We start from the raw sequence: 21,275 nt of genomic DNA on the forward strand, positions 1-21,275 counted from the left end.
TGCAAGGCTGAAAGCTAAGTCTAAGGTGTGGGAAGTCCTCATCAGAGACATGCTGTTCGCAGACAATGCTGCTGTAGTGTATCACACAGAAGACCAGCTTCAAAAACTGCTGGATCAGTTCTCCAAAGCATGCAAGGACTTTGGGCTTACCATCAGCCTAAAGAAGACAAACGTACTCAGTCAGGATATTGCTGAATCCCCATCAATCAGCATTGACAACTATACGTTAGAGGTCGTCCGTGAGTTCGTTTACCTCGGGTCCACCATCACTGACACCCTGTCGTTGGACACTGAGATAAATAGGAGGATCGGAAAAGTGGCCACAACTCTGTCCAGACTCAGCAAGAGAGTGTGGAATAACAATAAGCTGTACACTCACACCAAAATGCAAGTCTACAGAGCCTGCATCCTCAGCACCCTCCTTTATGGCAGCGAGACTTGGACCCTGTATGCCCGCCAGGAAAAGAGGCTGAATGTCTTCCACTTGCGCTGCCTCAGGCGCATCCTTGGAATATCATGGAAGGACAGAGTGACCAACACCGCCGTCCTCGAGCAAGCTGGAATCCCAACCATGCACACCCTCCTCAGGCAGCGTCAGCTCCGCTGGCTTGGCCACTTCCACAGGATGAATGATGGAAGGATTCCAAAAGACATCCTGTATGGTGAGCTAGCCTCTGGCAAAAGACCTCCCAGATGCACCCAGTGGCACTACAAAGATGTCTGCAAGAGAGACCTCAGAGAGGTAGACATCGAGCTGGACAACTGGGAAGAACTAGCAGATGACCGCAGCAGATGGAGTTAGGGGTTACACAAGGGCCTTCAGAAGGGCAAGATGAGGATCAGACAGCTAGCAGAGGAGAAGCGAGTGCATAGAAAGCACAATAAGGACTTGCCAGACACCCACCACATCTGCAAGAGATGCAGCAAGGACTGTCACTCTCGTGTGGGTCTTCACAGTCACAGTAGATGCTGTAAATGAAGTCCTCAATTGAAACTATAAAGGGCGCGATCCATAGTCTATGCAGACTGAAGGATGCCTACTACTACTACTACTACTACTACTACTAGGATTTCAATGTACTGCATGCATATCCTTTGATAATAATGGAAACTCTCTACAAGCAATGCTGTATCCTGAACTTTCAATAACTGGATTGGAGTTGAAAGAAAAATATTCTGTTAAAGTTCCAGAATTCCAGATCAAAATATTGAACTAAGCCAAGGAATGCTCCAGTTTTTGCACAGACATTGTGGACTACCCCACGTGACATATATAGAGTACAGAGTCTCATGAAAAGACTTTTAGTACTCCCAAATCAAAAGTGGATACAGCACAGCTGAACTTTCAGTTCGATCCAAGTGTTTTCTCACTCCAGTGACACTGAGTAGTGTATGTAGGAAACAAAAAACTTGTTCTTCAGCAAAAACTCTTGGAGCTTGTGGCAGGGCCCCCCTCACTCAATCCTTGTCTCAAATCCACAAACAGCTCAGGGACCATTTTCTGATAAAACACCTGTGTAGCTCATGTACAATATTGTTTTCCACCACCCTCTGACACTATGGCCGCGTCTACACGTGCACGCTACTTCGAAGTAGCGGCACTAACTTCGAAATAGCGCCCGTCGCGGCTACACGCGTCGGGCGCTATTTCGAAGTTAACTTCGACGTTAGGCAGTGAGACGTCGAAGTCGCTAACCTCATGAGGGGATCGGAATAGCGCCCTACTTCGACGTTCAACGTCGAAGTAGGGACCGTGTAGACGATCCGCGTGCCGCAACGTCGAAATTGCTGGGTCCTCCATGGCGGCCATCAGCTGGGGGGTTGAGAGATGCTCTCTCTCCAGCCCCTGCGGGGCTCTATGGTCACCGTGGGCAGAAGCCCTTAGCCCAGGGCTTCTGGCTGCTGCTGCGGCAGCTGGGGATCCATGCTGCATGCACAGGGTCTGCAACCAGTTGTCAGCTCTGTGGATCTTGTGTTGTTTAGTGCAACTGTGTTTGGGAGGGGCCCTTTAAGGGAGCAGCTAGCTGTTGCCCCGGAAGCACTAGTCCGCCCTGTGACACTGTCTGCAGCTGTTCCTGGCACCCTTATTTCGATGTGTGCTACTTTGGCGTGTAGACGTTCCCTCGCGGTGCCTATTTCGATGTGGTGCTGCCCAACGTCGAAGTTGAACGTCGACGTTGCCAGCCCTGGAGGACGTGTAGACGTTATTCATCAAAATAGCCTATTTCGATGTCGCTACATCGAAATAAGCTATTTCGATGTAGTGTGCACGTGTAGACGCAGCCTATATGACCTTAAACCTATAAGCCTAGAAAGCCCTCACCTGCTGAGACAACCAGAAAGGAGTAATCTCCCTCTGTCTGTTTCCTCCCACACTCCTATGCCTTTTGTATCATCTGACTAATGGCCTAGATTCTCCTCGGTGCATTTATTAGGCATAACTCTGCTAATGAGGTCTGCTCTGGAGTACTTAATGAGACCTGCAGCGACCAAAGTGCTGGCTCAACTGTGGTTGCCCCACATTCCGTCACACAGGGGCTGAGCCAAAGACCATTGGAGCCCATGAGAATCTTTGCATTCTCGTTACTGACTTTTGAATCAGGCCTTCCGTTACTTGAATGCCTCCTCTTTTAACAATATTTCACACAGGAGCAGTCAGAGTATGAATTTGAATTTAAGAGCAGTGCTTCCATATGTTTCCCATTAAATAACATGTAAATATCCTTTGTCATGTTAACCTATACAATTATATGTACTTAAAACTTCAGTTTAATTTACAGATGCAATTAACCCAGTGCTGCAAATAGAAACATAAAATATTAAATGTCTGGAAGGAGATGTATCATTCTAGAACTCAAAATATATTTTTCCTGATGAGAATTATTCGTAAAACTGCCTTTGAATCACCCTGGCTACATCTACACGTGAACGCTACATCGAAGTAGCCTATTTCGATGTAGCAACATCGAAATAGCCTATTTCGATTAATACGGTCTACACGTCCTCCAGGGCTGGCAACGTCGACGTTCAACTTCGACGTTGGGCAGCACCACATCGAAATAGGTGCCACGAGGGAACGTCTACATGCCATAGTAGCACACATCGAAATAAGGGTGCCAGGAACAGCTGCAGACAGTGTCACAGGGTGGACTAGCGCTTCCGGGGCAACAGCTAGCCGCTCCCTTAAAGGGCCCCTCCCAGACACACGCAGCCTGCACAGCAAGCAGTCTGCAGAGCCATAGGCATGCACACCTCGAGCAACGCAGGCATGGACCCCCAGCAGCAGCAGCAGCAGCAGCCAGAGGTCCACCCAGCCGCCCCTGCAGGAGCAGTGCTCGCCCTGCTCCATGCCATGCAGGAGGCAGCTGAGCACATCCTTGCCACAGAGGAGGAGCTGCCCACAGGGGAGGAGGACGCAACCCCCAACCCTGCAGCACCCCGCCCCCCCCCACCCGCCACACACGCCACTGGCTGTGGAGCTACCCCACGAGTACCGACTGGTGGGAGCGGCTGGTGCTCTGAGAGTGGGACGACGACCGCTGGCTCAGGAACTTTCGCATGAGCCGGCAGACGTTTCTGGAGCTATGCCAGTGGCTCACCCCCGCACTCAGGCACCAGGACACCGCCATGCAGCGTGCCCTCAGCGTCGAGAAATGGGTCGGCATCACTGTCTAGAAGCTGGACACTCCAGACAGCTACCGATCCGTGGGCCAGCAGTTTGTCATTGGCAAGGCCACCGTCGGGGCTGTCCTCATGGAGGTAAGAGGACCCACAGGGGACGGGGGGGAGGCAGCCCTGGCAGGGGAGGGCCACACACACCCTGCACACCCCTCATTAGTGCTCTCCCATGTGCTTCCCCTGCAGGTCATCCACGCCATCAATGCCCTGCTCCTCCACAGGCTCATGAGGCTTGGGGACCCGGATGGCGCCATCGCGGGCTTTGCCACCCTGGGCTTCCCCAATTGCTTCAGGGTTCTGGATGGGACACACATCCCCATCCACACCCTGGAACACAGTGGAGGACACTACTTAAACAGGAAGGGCTACCACTCAGTGGTCCTCCAGGCCTTGGTGGACAACCGGGGCCACTTCCTGGACATATATGTTGGCTGGCCTGGCAGCACCCACGATGCCCGGGTATTCTGGAACTTGGGCCTGTGCCACCGGCTGGAGGCAGGGACCTACATCCCCCAGCAGGAGATCCCTGTGGGGGACACCACCATGCCCCTCTGCGTCATCGCAGATGCAGCATACCCCCTCCGGCCCTGGCTCATGCACCCTTACACGGGCCATCTGTCAGCCAGCCAGGAGCACTTCAACCTGCGCCTGAACCACGCACGCCAGGTGATGGAGCGCACATTTGGCTGCCTCAAAGGGTGCTGGAGGTGTCTCCTCACCCGCCTGGATGCGGGCCCCACCAACATCCCCCAGATTGTGGGTGTGTGCAGCGCCCTCCACAACCTCGTCGAGAGCAAGGGGGAGGCCTTCTTTCAGGGCTGGGCTGTGGAGGCTGGCAGGGCCGATGTGCAGCCACCCGCTGGCCCCAGTCGCCAGGTGTACCCCGAAGGGACCGGGTCCAGGAGGCCCTGCGGGCCCAGTTTGATGAGGCCGTGGGGTGAACGCTGGCAGGCCCCCCACTGCCCCCCCATCCTCCACAACACTCCCTGCCCCTATGCCCACACCACAGAGCACCCAAGAGCACACATCCCCACCTTTCTTGTAAATAAAAACAGACATGTTTGTCATGAAACCAGAACATATATCTTGAACTTTTCTTCTTATATTATAACTATGTACAACCAAAATAAATATTATATATATACGTATTATCAGATGAAAGGAAAAAAAAGGGGAAGACAAGGAAGGGGAGAACTATTTACATGGGGGGGCAGGTAGCATCATAACAGAACAGAACAGGGGTCTAATACAAACTATTTACAAAACATAGGTGAGGGGGATATATACAAAGGGGGGGGGGCCACATCCTGGGCCCCACACCCCCTAATGTCCAGCGCTGGGGGTGGGCGGCCGGGATCCCCGCCTCGGCCTCAGCCCTGGACGGGGCTGGCTGGGGGCCAGGAGGACCAGGAGATACGGCCGGTGGGTGTCAGCTGGCCCCAGGTCCCCTTGGTGGAAGGGCCCTCGGTGGCGGGTGGCGGTGCGACGGTGGACGGCGCAGAGGCTGGAGCAGTGGGTGGAGCAGGCAGGGCGGGCGCAGCGGTGGCTGGTGCGGCATGGGGGGCCAGGTAGTCGGCAATACGATCGAAGGTCCGCATGAAGGCCCCCCATGCCTCCTGGCGCCAGGCCAGCGCCCACTCCTGCAGCTGGAGGCGGCGCTCCTCCACCCGCAGCCACTGCTCGGTGACCTCCAGCTGCCGACGGTGGAGGGCCAGCAGCTGGGGGTCCGTCGCCGTTGGGTGGTGGTGCTGGGTCCTCCATCTTCCCCACCGTGGGGCTGGTTGGTCCTCTGCCGAGGGGCTGGCCTGGAGTGATGGCCCCGGGGGGCTGTCCGGGACCACAGACACCTCGCTGGCGCTCTCCGGTCCTTCCGATGGTGCAGCTGCGGAACACAGGAGGGGGGAAGAAGAGTGGAGACAGCCGTTAGTGTGGGCCCCGAGCCGTGGCCCTTGTCCCCCCACCCCTCTGCTGCAGGTTCCCCATCCCCGTCCCCGGGAGATGCTGCTGTGATGGGGTTCAGGGGTCCCCCTGCACTGCACCCTATCCGCTGGCAGGAGTGACTCTCACTCAGCAGGTACAACAGGAGGTTCCGCATCCCCCAGCCCGGGGGATGGGGCAAGGCACTGTCGTGCTGGGGGGCAGGGGCTGATGCACTCTTCTGAGGGACATGCCACTTCTGTCCGTGGGGCCATGGTCATCTGGGCATGTGGAGGGCCCTGGTCATATCTATTACCCCCGCCCCTCAACCCCGAGGGTGTGCACCGGGGTGGTACATACCTGATGGTCCACTCCCACGGTTGGGGGACACCCAGGGGGCAGACGCCCGGCTGGAGCTCCTGGATTGCAGGACAATCCTCAGGCCGGCGTCGCTGGAGGAGAACTCCCCCTCCTTCTCCTCCTCCTCCGGTGACCCGGGGGTGGGCTCCTGGGGGGGCCCCCGGGGTGTGGGGCTTGCCTCCAGGGCGGACTCCGCCTCCTGGGCCTACTGGGGCTCCTCGGCCGAGGTATCAAGAGTGGCCAGAGGGGAGGAGGTGTGCCTGGGGCCCAGGATGTCCCTGAGCTCCCTGTAAAAGGGGCAAGTGATGGGGGCGGCCCCAGATCGGCCGGCCGCATCCCGGGCCGGGGCGTAACCCTGCCGCAGCTCCTTCACTTTACTCTGGACATGATCCAGAGTGCGGGCAGGGTGACCCCGGGCAGCCAGGCCCTCAGCCAGCCGAGCGAACGCATCCGCGTTCAGCCTCTTGCTCCCCATTACCTGGAGCACCTCCTCCTTGCTCCAGAGCCCCAGCAGGTCCCAAAGCTCGGCCTCCATCCAGGAGGGGCCCCGCTGCCACTTCCCTGCCTGGCTGCTGGGCTGGGAGCCCTGGCTCCGCTTGGGGGGTGTCCCCTGTGGACGCCTGGGGGGCTGGCGGGTGGCCATTGCAGCGGTGGGGTGTGTGTGGGGCTGCTGAGGGACGTGCAGGCTGGCCGCGTGTCTGGGCTGCCACCTGCACGTTCTCTCAGCTTCCTGCACAGGAAGGCAGGGGGCAGGGAGCTTTAAGGGGCCACTCCACGCGGCCACCATCGAGCTCAGGGGCTGGAGAAAGCATCTCTCAACCACTCAGCTGATGGCCGCCATGGCGGACCCCACTATTTTGATGTTGCGGGACGCGCAACGACTACACGTTCCCTACTTCGACGTTGAACGTCGAAGTAGGGCGCTATTCCCATCCGCTCATGGGGTTAGCGACTTCGACGTCTCGCCACCTAACGTCGACGTTAACTTCGAAATAGCGCCCAACGCGTGTAGCCGTGACGGGAGCTTTTTTGAAGTTGGAGCCGCTGCTTCAAAGTAGGCGGCACGTGTAGACACGTCTCCTGCGTACATTTATACAGCCAGTCAGTTTTGGTTATTATAAAACAGGATCCAAACACAATACTGCTACATTTCTCCCTATTTATTTCATTTTCTTTGGAATTCAATCATATTTTGAAATGTTTAGCTACAACATGGTGCCCTTCAAAAGAAGCAAAAGCCAGTGGTCGTGTCTACATGAGCCAAAAACTTCAAAATGGCCATTTCGAAGTTTACTAACGAAGTGCTGAAATACATATTCAGCACCTCATTAGCATGCGGGCGGCCGCGGCACTTCAAAATTGACACGGCTCACCACTGCACAGCTCATCCAGACGGGACTCCTTTTCGAAAGGACCCTGGCTACTTCAAAGTCCCCTTATTCCCACCTGCTTTGGCTAGTGTAGACACGGCCAGTGTGTATTTGTGTGTAAACCATATGCCAAAGCTTGTGATCCTTTCTCCTCTCCTCTCCTCTCCTCTCCTCTAGAGGGACTATATATAGCACAGACAACAAGAGTTTCATGAGAGCAACAACTTTATATAAGGAAATTAATGCATCTTTCTTATACCCCCTTGCGTGTTTTTATTCAGGAGATATTTCATTTCTCCTTCACTAAATTCTAGAGCTCTTGCTAATTTTGCAGGAAATTTTAATATATTGTTGGTAGGATTTAGGGAAAGTGAAGGATCATCCCAGCAAAGCAAAGCCAATTTCTCTTTGCCCTTTGGCTACAGGGCTCAGTGTCTGCCTGCAGATACTGAGACAGACTGTGAAAAATAATTATTGTACCTGAAAGGAAGAGGAGTGCCCTCAAACACACATTCTATTAAGGCAATTCTCTCACTAACCTTGATTTTACAGATATATATAAACTGTGCACAGAACAAAGCAAGTATCTGACACCCTTATCTAAATGACATCTTGAATTAAAATAGTTTCCATTAAGAATGTATTTATTTATACTGCATTATATGTTATGGATCATTCCTGGCATGTGTCACATACAAATAAAGCAAATATAAAAATCTGAAGACAAACATTTCCTTAAATTGTTTTATAACACATAAGATTGTACTGATATTGATATTGTAAATGTATGAAATACACACTGGGGTTGTTATATTGGTGTAAATTAACAAAAGCACCTGTAGGAAACACCAAGGATCGGAATCATCCTCAGGAAATGAATTCAAATGAAGAAGTATGAATGATTCTACAAGATGCAGTAAATTTTTTCTTGTTCCATTCAGCTCTGTGACATAAAGAAAACCTGAGAAGATGCTCCCGGAACTGAAGGAAGACTGTAACGCAGTGCTCTGAAGATGTTTTGGGGACTATGGCGGATGATCAGGTGAACATGAGATCCCAGTGTGACACTGTGGTCGAAAGAGCTAACGTGACACTTAGGATCTGGCTACACTACATTACCCTTTCAGAGGAGGAATGCAAATGAGGGAGATAAAAAATGCAAATGAAGTGCTGATTTATAAATCTCCTGCCTCATTTGCATAATCTCACATGAGCTCGTTTCAGGAAGAGACTTTTCTGAAAGCAAAAACAGCCATATAGACGGGATTCTTTCTGAGAAAAAACCCTGTTTTCAAAAGAACCCTTCTTCCTGAAACAAAACCCTTCTTCCTGAAACAAAATAGGAAGAAGGGTTCTTTCCAAAAAAAAAATTTTTTTTCCCAAAGAAGCCCCATCTATACAGCAGCTTTTGCTTTCAGAAAAGTCTCTTCCTGAAACAAGATCATGCGAGATTATGCAAATGAGGCAGGAGATTTGTAAATCAGAGCTTCATTCGTATTTTCAATCTCCCTCATTTTCATTCCTCCTCCAAAAGGGGAATGTATTGTAGCCACAGCCTTGGGATACATAAACAGGGGAATGTCAAGTGGGAGTGGAAAGGTCATTTTACCTCTGTGTTTGGAACAGTTCTAGATCCACTGTTCCAGAAAGAGATTGATAAATTAGAAAAGGTTGAGAAAAGAGCCACAAGAATGACTTTAGAAAACATGTTGAATAGTAACAGAGAGGAAGCCGTGCTAGTCTATACACTATCAAAACAAAAAGCAGTCAAGTAGCACTTTAAAGACTAGCAAAAGAGTTTATTAGGCGAGCTTTCGTGGGACAGACCCACTTCTTTAAAGTGCTACTTGACTGCTTTTTGTTTAGAAAACATGCCTTAATGACAGACTCAAAAGGGCTCCACCTATTTAGCTTAACAGAGGGAAGGTTAGGGCATGACCTGAGCACAGTCTGTAAGTGCCTACATGAGCAGCTACATAGAGCACAGATGTTTGATAACGGGCTCTGATTTAGCAGTAAACGATATAACCAATGTTTGGAAGTTGAAGGTAGACAAATTCAGACTGGAAATACAAAACAGATATTTAATGGTGAGAGTAATAAATGACAGGAACAATTTACCCCAAGCTGTGATGCAGCCTCCAGCACTGAACCTTTTTAATTCAAGAAGGAATGTTTTTTTCTAAAAGATATACTGGAGGGATCACTTTGAGAAATTTCTAAGACCAGTGTTAGATAGGCCAGACTAGATGACCAAAATGATCCCTTCTGTCCCTGCTACATACGAAAATACTTAGGAATGAATCTGATTCAGAGTTTCTGGATTTCTTCAAATCCCCTTGCTGCAACTGGAATGTATGGCACTCTGCACATTATATCACAATTGATTCTGGCAACTGATTCAAACATGGGATCAGAAGTGAACCCTTGGGTCATTGAGCCTAGTGCCTGCTATTGTCAGCAACTACATCCTAACTCCTAACCATAAACTTATCAAACCTCCATTTTACAACTAGTTAGGCTGTTCAGCTCCACTATTCCTCTTGAGAGGCTGTTGCAGAACGTCATTCCACTGATGGTTAGACACCATCTGTGGTAAACTCTTTCATATCTGGCATTCTAACACCCACCACTCTCACTGACATTTCAACCATAAGTGAATTTTAGTTACATTTTCCACAGGTACAGTCTAGTGACAGTAAATATAAATAAATACAGTTTTAGTTTACAGTGTACTATAGTAGTGTTGTTGGCAAATAAAGTACTCTGCATATATTTTTGTTTGTTTCTGAATATCTGATCTTGTTTTTCTTTAGTGTTATACATTGGTAGGTATACCGCTCTAGTATCCAGAATATTTGAATAGCTGGCAACCTCCCAGTCCCAGGGCTGCCAGATATGAAAGAATTTACTGTAATTTCTAGCCTGAATTTATTCATGGCCAATTCATTCCCACTGACTTCTGCTAACATCATCCTTTAACTTAGATAGTTCTTCGTGCTCCCTTGTACTTATCTTCCTGCTATATTTATAGAAAGCAGTCATGCCCCCTCTAAGCCTGTGTTTTGCTATGCTAAACAAACCAACTTCTCCTTGAGTAAAACAGGCCCTCCTATCCCTTGATCATTCTTTGGTTTACATAATTTGTAAACATAAATATCACAAAGTGGTCATACTCAAAACATGGTATATTTTAAACATTTGGTAACATTTTTTCCATGCAATTTCTTTATTAAATTTCCTCATTACCAAAGATACTATTAAACAGGAGTCGGATCTGTTTTTAGCAGACAAAATCTTCTACTCGATACCACAGTGAAAATCATGATTAAGAATTTGGTGTCTAATTCATTTTTACAACAAAAACCAGTCACATATGTTGGATGTTGATAGCACTGCAAGATCAAGCAGAAGAAAAAGCTAAACTGTGATGGAGGACCCCTGTCTTGAAACACAAATATAGATAATGCATTACACTGGCTACGTCTACACGTGAAGCCAACATCGAAATAGCTTATTTCGATGTAGCAACATCGAAATAGGCTATTTCGATGAATAACGTCTACACGTCCTCCACGGCTGGCAACGTCGACGTTCAACTTCGACGTTGCGCGGCACCACATCGAAATAGGCGCTGCGAGGGTACGTCTACACGCCAAAGTCGCACACATCGAAATAAGGGTGCCAGGCACAGCTGCAGACAGGGTCACAGGGCGGACTCAACAGCAAGCCGCTTCCTTAAAGGGCCCCTCCCAGACACACTTGCACTAAACAACACAAGATCCACAGAGCCGACAACTGGTTGCAGACCCTGTGCCTGCAGCATGGATCCCCAGCTGCCGCAGCAGCAGCCAGAAACCCTGGGCTAAGGGCTGCTGCCCACGGTGACCATAGAGCCCCGCAGGGGCTGGAGAGAGAGCATCTCTCAACCCCCCAGCTGATGGCCGCAATGGAGGACCCAGCAATTTCGATGTTGCGGGACGCGGATCGTCTACACAGTCCCTACTTTGACGTTGAACGTCGAAGTAGGGCGCTATTCCGATCCCCTCATGAGGTTAGCGACTTCGACGTCTCGCTGCCTAACGTCGAAGTTAACTTCGAAATAGCGCCCGACGCGTGTAGCCGCGACGGGCGCTATTTCGAAGTTAGTGCCGCTACTTCAAAGTAGAGTGCACGTGTAGACACAGCTACTGTGACTGTTAAGCCAGAGAGAATGTACAGGGGGAGGCAAAGACTGTAGTTCATTCAGACAGAATTCCTCTTTCAATTCAAGGTAGAGCATGATGCTGCAGCAAGGGCAGTTCAGTTTCAAAGGAAAAGATAGACACCCTTCTCTCAGTTGGCCCAATTCTGCTGGGTAGCAATAGGGTCCCCACCCTTTTTCTCCCCGCTGATGGGATGCTAGAAACACTGCCAATAATATCTAGGAAGAGTGGTTTCACCTACCACACAGGTCTGGAGGGAGGGTGGAAAGTTCCATGTCACTTCTCTCCCATGCACTTGCACTGAGCTACTCATAATCTAGCCTACATGTATTTGATAATGGTATGTTCTTTTTTCAAGGTGGACTTATCAACCCATAATTTTATATCACATTAATTCTTGCTTATATTTTGTTAAGAATTACACGACAGAAAAGTGTTTGTTTGGAATGAAAATTGTACAGGCTGTTCATAATGGGTATTTATGGGAAAAATGTATCCGTAGTTCTCAAAACTGCCCATGTCTGATTAAGGACAGTCTGTCTCTGCAGATTGCTAGGCTTCAGTCTCATACTCTCACCTGTCGACTGGAATACTGAAGTGTGAACAAAACGCTCTAGTAAAGCAGATGACAAAGGGAGATCCAAAAAAAATAAAAAGTGACACCAAGGACACTTGTGAAAAAGACAGCACTGGAAAGGAAGCTTTACTGGCAAGTTTTAAAGATAAAAAGTGGCAGGTCAAAATCAGTCTGGTTTCTAATAATGAATTGTAAAGGTTCAGTCACCTTGCCACTAATATGATTAACAGAATTTTCTTATTACAGTAAATTGAGAAAATAGTCTTAAAAGTAAACTAAAACTAGGATTTGTTATGGCTACATTTTTACTCCGTAGGACCAAAGGAAAAATATAAACAGATAGATCAAGTTATGTAGCTTATAAAACAAATCAATTAAAATAAATGACTTGATTTTATTACCATTATAGCACCTTATGTTTTAAGGGGGAAATTCCCTAGTTATTGACTTAACAATGCTAAGAAAGTGGGCATTTAAAATGGATAAATAGGGTGTTAAAACTGGGTTGTTGTGGGTATGTAAAACACACATATGCTAAAGAGAACAGGGGCACTGAAAAATTATGAATACTTTTGTGGAATGAAACATAATAATGTTATGTGATTCATTGCATACATTCTGCGACCATAAACAACCAGGCACAACCAGGCATATTATTCAGTATGAAAAGGTCACAGCTCTGTATTTCAAGCACCAGAGGTACAATAACTGAATATCCAGACTCTGAACTAGTTAGTTCCTAATCTTTTGTGCCTGCTCTTGATATCTGAAAACTGCAGTTTTCAAACTTTTTAGGCAGTATACGCCTTCCAAAGAAGGTAGCCTAGGGCTACGTCTACATGTGCACCCAACTTCGAAATAGCTTATTTCGATGTTGCGACATCGAAATAGGCTATTTCGATGAATAACGTCTACACGTCCTCCAGGGCTGGCAACGTCGATGTTCAACTTCGACGTTGCTCAGCCCAACATCGAAATAGGCACAGCGAGGGAACGTCTACACGCCAAAGTAGCACACATCGAAATAAGGGAGCCAGGCACAGCTGCAGACAGGGTCACGGGGCGGACTCAACAGCAAGTCGCTCCCTTAAAGGGCCCCTCCCAGACACACTTTCATTAAACAGTGCAAGATACACAGAGCCAACAACTAGTTGCAGACCCTGTATATGCAGCACGGACCCCCAGCTGCAGCAGCAGCAGCCAGAAGCCCTGGGCTAAGGGCTGCTGCCCACGGTGACCACAGAGCCCCGCAAGGGCTGGAGAGAGAGTATCTCTCAACCCCCCAGCTGATGGCCGCCATGGAGGACCCCGCTATTTCGATGTTGCGGGACGCGGATCGTCTACACGTCCCTACTTCGATGTTGAACGTCGAAGTAGGGCGCTATTCCCATCCGCTCATGGGGTTAGCGACTTCGACGTCTCGCCGCCTAACGTCGATTTCAACTTCGAAATAGCGCCCAACACGTGTAGACGTGACGGGCGCTATTTCGAAGTTACTGCCGCTACTTCGAAGTAGCGTGCACGTGTAGACGCAGCCCTAGTGTGCACTGCCATCTGAAATAGGGTAATAGTATACCATGATAAGATTGCCAAGTCTTACTATATAAATGTGCTGTCTGCCATTACAGTATTTTTCTCATGTACCCACGGCCAAGAACTCATGTACCATAGTTTAAAAACCACTGAACCAACTTAGTGTGGAGTTTTCTTGGTATTGCTATTTCTCTTACAATGTATATTTATTACAAAGGTTAGACCAAACTTACTGGTATGTGTTAAAATACACTTTATTGGTGAGCTGAATGGGCAAAAATGTAAGTTTTAAAAATGACAAGAAAATGCTGAATTCAACTGTTCAGTCATTTATGAGTTCACTTCCAGTTTTTTATCTCATTGATTCAATGAATTAGAACATCATCTCTTTTTAAATTAAGATTTGGAGTAAAAATCTGGATCTTCACTTTTAAATGTTTGAAGTTAACAAAAGTCTCAAGATTACAATCCATCAGTCAAATTTGATCATCTTCTCTTGCTTTGGGCTTCACCAATGATCTTAGTATTTAGAATAAATCATTTTTGCTAAGCAGTGAAAAGATTCCATAGATTATCTGAATCCATTTTTATTTTGTTCTTGTGTGGTTCCAGAGCCACTGTGTGGTTCCAGTTCTTTGTTCCTGTTTGCATTGACTGTATTTACAAAGAGACTTCACAAGTAACTTCCCAACCCACAGCTGTTTAAATCCCTTCAAAACCTCCTTCAATTGCTTTCAAATGTTCAGTGCCTCTTTGTAGAGTGTCTTCTTGGGTAAAATACCTACTATGTTTCTCTAAGTCTTCATGCTTTACAAATTTAAACATACTTACATGAGTTGTATATATGTAGGTACCCAGAACAGTGCTCTCATTTATGCCAGTGGAGTTATTAAAGATTTACTCTGGCCCAGGGGATGTAGAATCTGGCATACAATGCAGTTACACTAAAAGTAATTTCAGTACGTCAAATATTTCTCTATTTTATTTTTATTTTTTGCTCCATGGAGAGCACAGTTAGAATAAGAAAAGAATCTCACTTTCTTATCTTCATCTTTCACTTATTTAGACATCAACTGTTCATCTTTCACTTATGTGAACTATATAATCACTAATCTGATCTTTGATATTTTTGAGTGTTGACGGAGACTTCGCAGTGACACTCATGTTCAAGAGCTGCTGACAGGTTTAATCCATTGACATAGCTACCTTAAATGACAATGAATCTCTTCAAAAGTGTCTTAGAGTAAATATATCCACATTCTTCCCTCCCATATCAATAAAAATTCTTTCAATCACTATTTTTTTCTTGAATAATCAAAAAAAACAAAGACTTTCTGTGTGCTTTACGGCAGCAGTTCTAAACCTTTCCAGATTACGTACCCCTTTCAGAAGTCTGATTTGTTTTGCATACCTCTCAACATTACACCTTATTTAAAAAGTTCTCACTTATAAAATCAGATGTAAAAATATAGAGGTGCCACAGCGCATTATTGCTGAAAAATTGCTTACCTTCTCATTTTTGCCATATACTAATAACATAAATCAAATTGTACTCACATTTCAGTGTACAGTATGTAGAGCAGTATAAACAAGTCACTGTCTATATGAAATTTTAGTTTGTACTTACTTTGTTAGTGCCTTTTATGTAACCTACCATAAAATTATGCACATATCTAGACGAGTTGATGTATGCCTTGGAAAATCACTGAATACCCTCAGGCTATGTCTAGAGTGCAACTTTTGTTGACAGAAGTTTGTGTCAGAAGATACCTTGTGACAAAACTCCTGTTGCCAGAGTGCATCCAAACACCAAGGTGCATCGAAAAAGCATTCCACTGTCCTGGCAGAGAGCAGCCAGAAAGCCCAGCCAGTCTCTTGGCAAAACAGCCCCCCAGAACCATGTCAGCCAGGGCAGCCACTGCCAGTGCAAGAGCTCTGTGGAGATGTGCACTTAAAGGGACCCTTCCAGACAGCTATTCCCTGCCCCTGCTGCAGGCTTGCCTACCCCTGTGAGACACAGCAGAGCTCTCACAATGCCCACTGTGCTTGCCCTGTGTTGCCTGTGCCATGCCGTTGGAGTGCCATACTGTTGACAGAACATGCTTTGCAATCTGGCCACTCTTTGGGGTTTTGTTGACAAAACAGCCATTTTGTTGACAAAACCCTGCAGCCTAGACATTGGCTTATGGTACATGTACCCCTGATGGCCAACCAGTGCTTTAAGGTAAGCATGAATCCTTTCTAACTTGCTGCCCGTAGCAAATTAGCTATGTTTACATTTAACTTTAGAAAATGCATCTGTTTTCATTAGTTCATTTCATTCATTTGCTTACTTCCTACCACTTCTTGCAATGCCAACTCAGACACATTCACAGACCAACCACCTTTTTATAGTATTGATAGGCAAGTTTCATATTTACTACTGTTGGGATGAGAAAGTGTCACCTAGTACTTTCAACTCCATCAAGCCTGAAATTAAGATGAATTAAACAGATTTATATAGAATCATCTAATTGCCCCATTCACCCTGTGGTTTCTAGATCCACCTAAATAAGGACCCACCCACTCACAGTTCATAATTGTACATCCCCCATTTCCACTCCTCTTTTCAACTTCCAGCAGCTTATCACAAGGAATGTTTAGGTTTCTGGATTCTGCATCCTCATACAGAATTCTGACAGACAGATTTCACAAAGCTAATTGCATTGGCTTAATTCAGTTGCTTCCCCTTTTGGGCATAGGCAAAATTTGGATGTGCACGTAGATTCACACATTGATCCAATCATTAGGAATCTTAATTAGCCCACTCGTATGCACAAACTGAACAACCCAAATCAAAATTTGAGCCATTAGATTCAGGTTTTTCTTTTTCTAAACAAAAAAAAGAAAAATAAAAGATACAAGTGCCACAGTCGACATCTGTCCTCTCAGGTCTCTGAGTGTGCTACCTCAAGTGTCAGGCTTCACATCTCTACCTCCCCTCAAGTGGCATTCCACAATTATCCCAGGCTTAGGCTGCATGTGTATAGATAAGTATAGTATTAAGTACAGTCAACTGGTTTCTTCGTTCTCTGTTAGTTCAAAAATAAGAGGGCAGGGGAGGGAAGCAAAGTTTGGGTTTAGTAAAACCCGAAAATTGCAAAAAATCATCCTTGAATTTTTAAAATCTATTTTGGTTGAACTGAAAGTGTTTCGTTTGACCGCAGATGTGTTTGTCAAAATTTTGTATAGCATTAAGAGTGAAGTGGTAGTGGAGGGGCCTTTTATAACTCTATAAATAAACCCAATAGTCAGACCACGCAACAGTATGTGGGACACCCACATTCATTTTCACTCTCTGCCTGATTAAAAAGAAGGGATTTGAATTTTGGTTTTCCTGAGGGCAGGAGAATGCCCCTAACATTAGACTAAAGCCATTTATGCTGCTACCTCCCCCTCCTCCAGCTGGAAGGGCCTCTCTTATTTTCTCCTCTTGAAGCTGTTTTTTTCAAAACAGGCATCAGAGCAGGGACTTGATCTTAGGTTTCCCAAATTTTAGGTTAGTGCCCTTAGCCACAGTCTTATATAGTAATTCTCACTCTTTCCTTAGACCAAAGACCATTCACTGTCATTATGAATTACCATGAAGTGCCACTATGAATTTAATGGGAGAATAATAAGATTTGAAAGCCAGATGTTTAAAAGGCCAGAAGCCCAGGTCCAGTTCAAAAATGCAAGTACAATGGTGCACTTAATTTCATTCTTAATTATCATAAAGGCGCTTGCAAATCTGATGTTTGCATGTGCAAATTGCAACTGAGATGCCTGCATGGAGTGAATAAGCCCAGTAATGATGATTCACTGCCTCTCAGAGGTGAGAGCAATTGCAACACAGCTGATGTCTCACAAACCGAGCAGGTTATCAAATAGCTGAACTCACGGCATATAATGGAAGGAAGCAATGCAATGGCTGAACAGAGACATACCATGGTAGCAGTGAATGGAATGTTGTCAATGAGGGATGATGCCAGAGCAGAGACCCAGAGGACTAAAACGATAGCCACTGCGAGGCGCTGATCCTGAGGAACTACCTGGTATTAAAAAGATGCAGTTAAACTGAAGCCTAACTGGCATTTTTTTCATCCATAACAATAACCTTGATATTTCTGTGTTCAAAACTGCACAGATGCCACACTAAATCATCATCGGACCCCATTTTTAAGAACCTGAAGGAAACATAAAATACATTGTGAAAAAGGAAATAATGGCTGGATTTAGTCACATGATAATTCTACTCATTCAGCCAAAATGTGGGGTAGAGGAATAGAATCATTGGACAGAAAGGCACCTTGAGAAGTCATCTAGTACTGTCCCCTGCACTCAAGGCAGGACTAAGCATAATCAAGACCATTCCTGACAGGTGTTTGTCTAACCTGATCTTAAAATGCAACAAGTGACATTTCTAACAATATTGGTTAAGTTTCATGCAAAGAATGTCCTGTACAGCTAGAGCTACACTGCTTTTCTCTCTGTTACATTCTGTCCCCTTCCCTTGTTTATTAGTTAACTAAAACTACAGAAAAGAGTTGCTATTTAGATGAGATATATATTCTGTCTTTGGAGAGGTATACAGGATGTATATTGAAGACCACCCATTGCATATTTGATGCAGGAATACAGCCCTTCAGATACACTTCAATATGCAATGATTAGTCATTATATTATTAAAGTGATACAAATATCTCTCTGTCTTGGTAGTGAATAAATTGTAAACATTGTAATGTACCTTTATTAACAAAGCTGTCTGCTCGCCTATATAATCTATTAAATGAAGATGAGCCAAAGCCTAGAAGAGATAAATTTAGATGAACCAATAAAGCAAATATGTAGTTAAAATATTTTAAACTGAATTAAAACAAATCCAACACAGTTATTTTGTCTCAAAAAGATGCCAATATTTACCCTCTGCAAGGTAGACATCCCAACTGGGCAAGCTACTGAGAACAGTGGAAATAGCAAAAGAGTCAGATTATTTGTGGAATTTTTTTGCATTTTAAATGTCGACCATACTCTCTACAGGGATTGGGCACAGGCACCTCATTTCCATTAAGAACACCATTCTGATGTTTAAAGTTTTCCTTCTTCTGGAGAAGACATATTTTGTTTGATGAATTGAGTGCAAACTATTTAAAACTTAAAGAAATCCTAGATATGAACCAATACGCTAGATCAGGGATTCCCAATCTATGGGACACAATCAGATTTGTTAAGGCTCTCCGGCAGCTCAGAGCTGCATGTGACTCTTAAAGGAGCCATTTGCAGCTCCTTAAGGCTGCCACATTCAGCAGCTCTCTCTATTAATAGAGAAGCAATTACTCATTACAGACAGCTTCTCCATCTTTGATCTTCGTAGCCATTCCAGGCAATCCATTTAATAGACTCTAGCAGAAAGTAAGTCCCTCCCCTCCATTCCACTCTTTTGCCTCCCTTATGTTCTATGTAGCTGATTTGTCAGCTAATGTATTTTCCCCTGTTCTATGAAATAACTACTATGAACATATAAACATGAGGGGGTGCAATTTTACATTCTTGCCTCAGGTGCAAAATTAGCTAGTCATGACACTGCTCCTTCCCTCCCACCACCCCCATTTTTGAATTGCCTTAGGCCACCAAGTCTTCCTGAATTGTCAAAATGGGTCCCCATCTGGAAAAGGTTGGGAAACACTGCGCAAGATCAAATATTTCATTCTTTGGACAAAACAAAGCAAGCAGTCCTGTGACACTTTAAAGACTAACAATTTTATTTATTGGGTAATTGTGAGTTTTCAAGGCGCTACAGGACAGCTTGCTTTGTTTTGTGAAGATACCGACTAACATGGCTACCCTTCTGAGACTATTCTTTGGACATTTCAGCTCATGGGCTAAAGTTTGTGGCTTATTCCCACCCAAGAAAGAAAAAAGGGGAAAGAAAGGGAAAAACAGAAAGGAAGGATATGGAAATAATCTCTCTAAAATAGCTTGACTCCGAATCCAGGAAACAAAAACACATTAATGGTTACATTCTCAGCTACTGCAGGGAGCATATGGAGACATAAAGTTCCCCTTTGCATTTTTCCACTCCGAGGGCTCTTGCATGAATAGCTGCTTTAATTTACACTGGTTGCTAAGAGTTTTAAGGGATGAAACCACATCCAGGTATTGAATAGTAACAGAGAGGAAGCTGTGTTAGTCTGTATTCTAATCAAACAAAACAGCAGTCATGCAGCGCTTTAAAGACTAACAAAATAATTTATTAGGTGATGAGCTTTTGTGGACAGACCAACTTCTTCAGATCCATAGCGTTTCCAGTCCAGACTCAGTTATATGTCACAGAGGTCCAAAACAAATTGCAATAAAACCTGACAAATCAAATACGTAGGACTGAAGGAGGGGGGTAAGGTGTGGAGCATGGTAAGTGTCTTGCCTGAGATAATTACATCAGAGGAAAGGAAACAGTCCTTGTAATGCGTGAGATAATAGCTGTCAATGTTCATACCAGCTACATCTACACTAGCGTTCCTCTTTCAAAAGAAGCATGCAAAGGAGGGAAATCAAAAATGCAAATGAGGCACTGGTTTACATATATGGTACCTCATTTGCATATTCTCCTTTCAAAATAGTTTCTTTTGAAATGAGAAAAGCAGTACAGACGCAGCTCTTTTGAAAATAAACCCTGTTTTTGAAAGATCTCCTATTCCTTGTCACCTACCTTTTTGTCACCTACCTATTTATCATATCCCACATGCCAGAATTGGGTTGTAATTCACTTTTGAGAATCCTATTCAAGGACCAACAGGTCTTTTAATACACATTTTATTATCTAATGTTGATACCGTGTCCTTTACATATACAAACATCTTGAGTGTTCATAGCTTTTGGGAATTTCTGGAAGCTCTAAAGAGCCTAGCTTCTTATTACTGTTTTCCTGTGGTAAACAAAGAAACACTGGAGCAGTTATTTTAAACTTCCTACTACACTCTCAAACTACACTGCCTACTTATATCAAGGACCAGCTGCTCAGGTGGGTTACTGAACAAGAAGAGTACATGAAAGTCATAAGAAAAAGAGAGCAGGCATCACATGTCAGTGATATAAGCGGCACAGGACACATGCAGTTGAGATGACCCTGCAGAAGCAACCAGCCCTCTCAAAATAAACAGAACCATCAGTCAGAGTACCTCTCTAACCTTCTGTCTTACTCCTTCCCTTCCCCTAGTGAGCTAGCATGGAGAATATTCACCAATGCACAGCTCTGAATATCAGCAACTGGGAATCAAACTCAGCCCTATTAGAGCGGAGGCTACAGGAAAGTGCTGCATCTGCTGTAACACAGCAGAGCAAGAGATATTGGTGTGCTTTAGCGAGCAGAAAAATCTCTCTTCTGGGCTGGGAGGTATGTCCATGTTTTTGTGTGGTACTAAGGAGAGTAATACCAAAATGACAGGGGAACGATCTTTGAATTTTCACATCCACAGCTGAGGTTACCACCGGTGGAAGGTCACAGCACTCTTGAAAAAGAATTGAGGATAATTCTAGTGTCCAACCTAGAAAATCCTTTGTGTTAAAGATTCATCAGACTATCTAGAACAACACTGTGCTGTACCTTAATTAGAAAAA

At 45.7% G+C, this 21,275-nt stretch overlaps 1 protein-coding gene across 1 annotated transcript in view; it reads right to left on the bottom strand.

Moving 5' to 3' along the window:
* Positions 1 to 21,275, bottom strand: part of OCA2 (OCA2 melanosomal transmembrane protein) — a 338,099-nt gene that overhangs the window by 106,546 nt on the left and 210,278 nt on the right. Inside the window, exons 19-20 of the mRNA XM_074983294.1 lie at positions 18,406 to 18,465; positions 17,606 to 17,710 (exon numbers count right to left, since the gene is read on the bottom strand). Of these exons, the coding sequence (XP_074839395.1) occupies positions 17,606 to 17,710; positions 18,406 to 18,465 (165 nt within the window). The remainder of the gene's footprint in view (positions 1 to 17,605; positions 17,711 to 18,405; positions 18,466 to 21,275) is intronic.

Source organism: Carettochelys insculpta, chromosome 1 (assembly GCF_033958435.1).
Source record: "Carettochelys insculpta isolate YL-2023 chromosome 1, ASM3395843v1, whole genome shotgun sequence".
Lineage (NCBI taxonomy): Eukaryota > Metazoa > Chordata > Testudines > Carettochelyidae > Carettochelys > Carettochelys insculpta.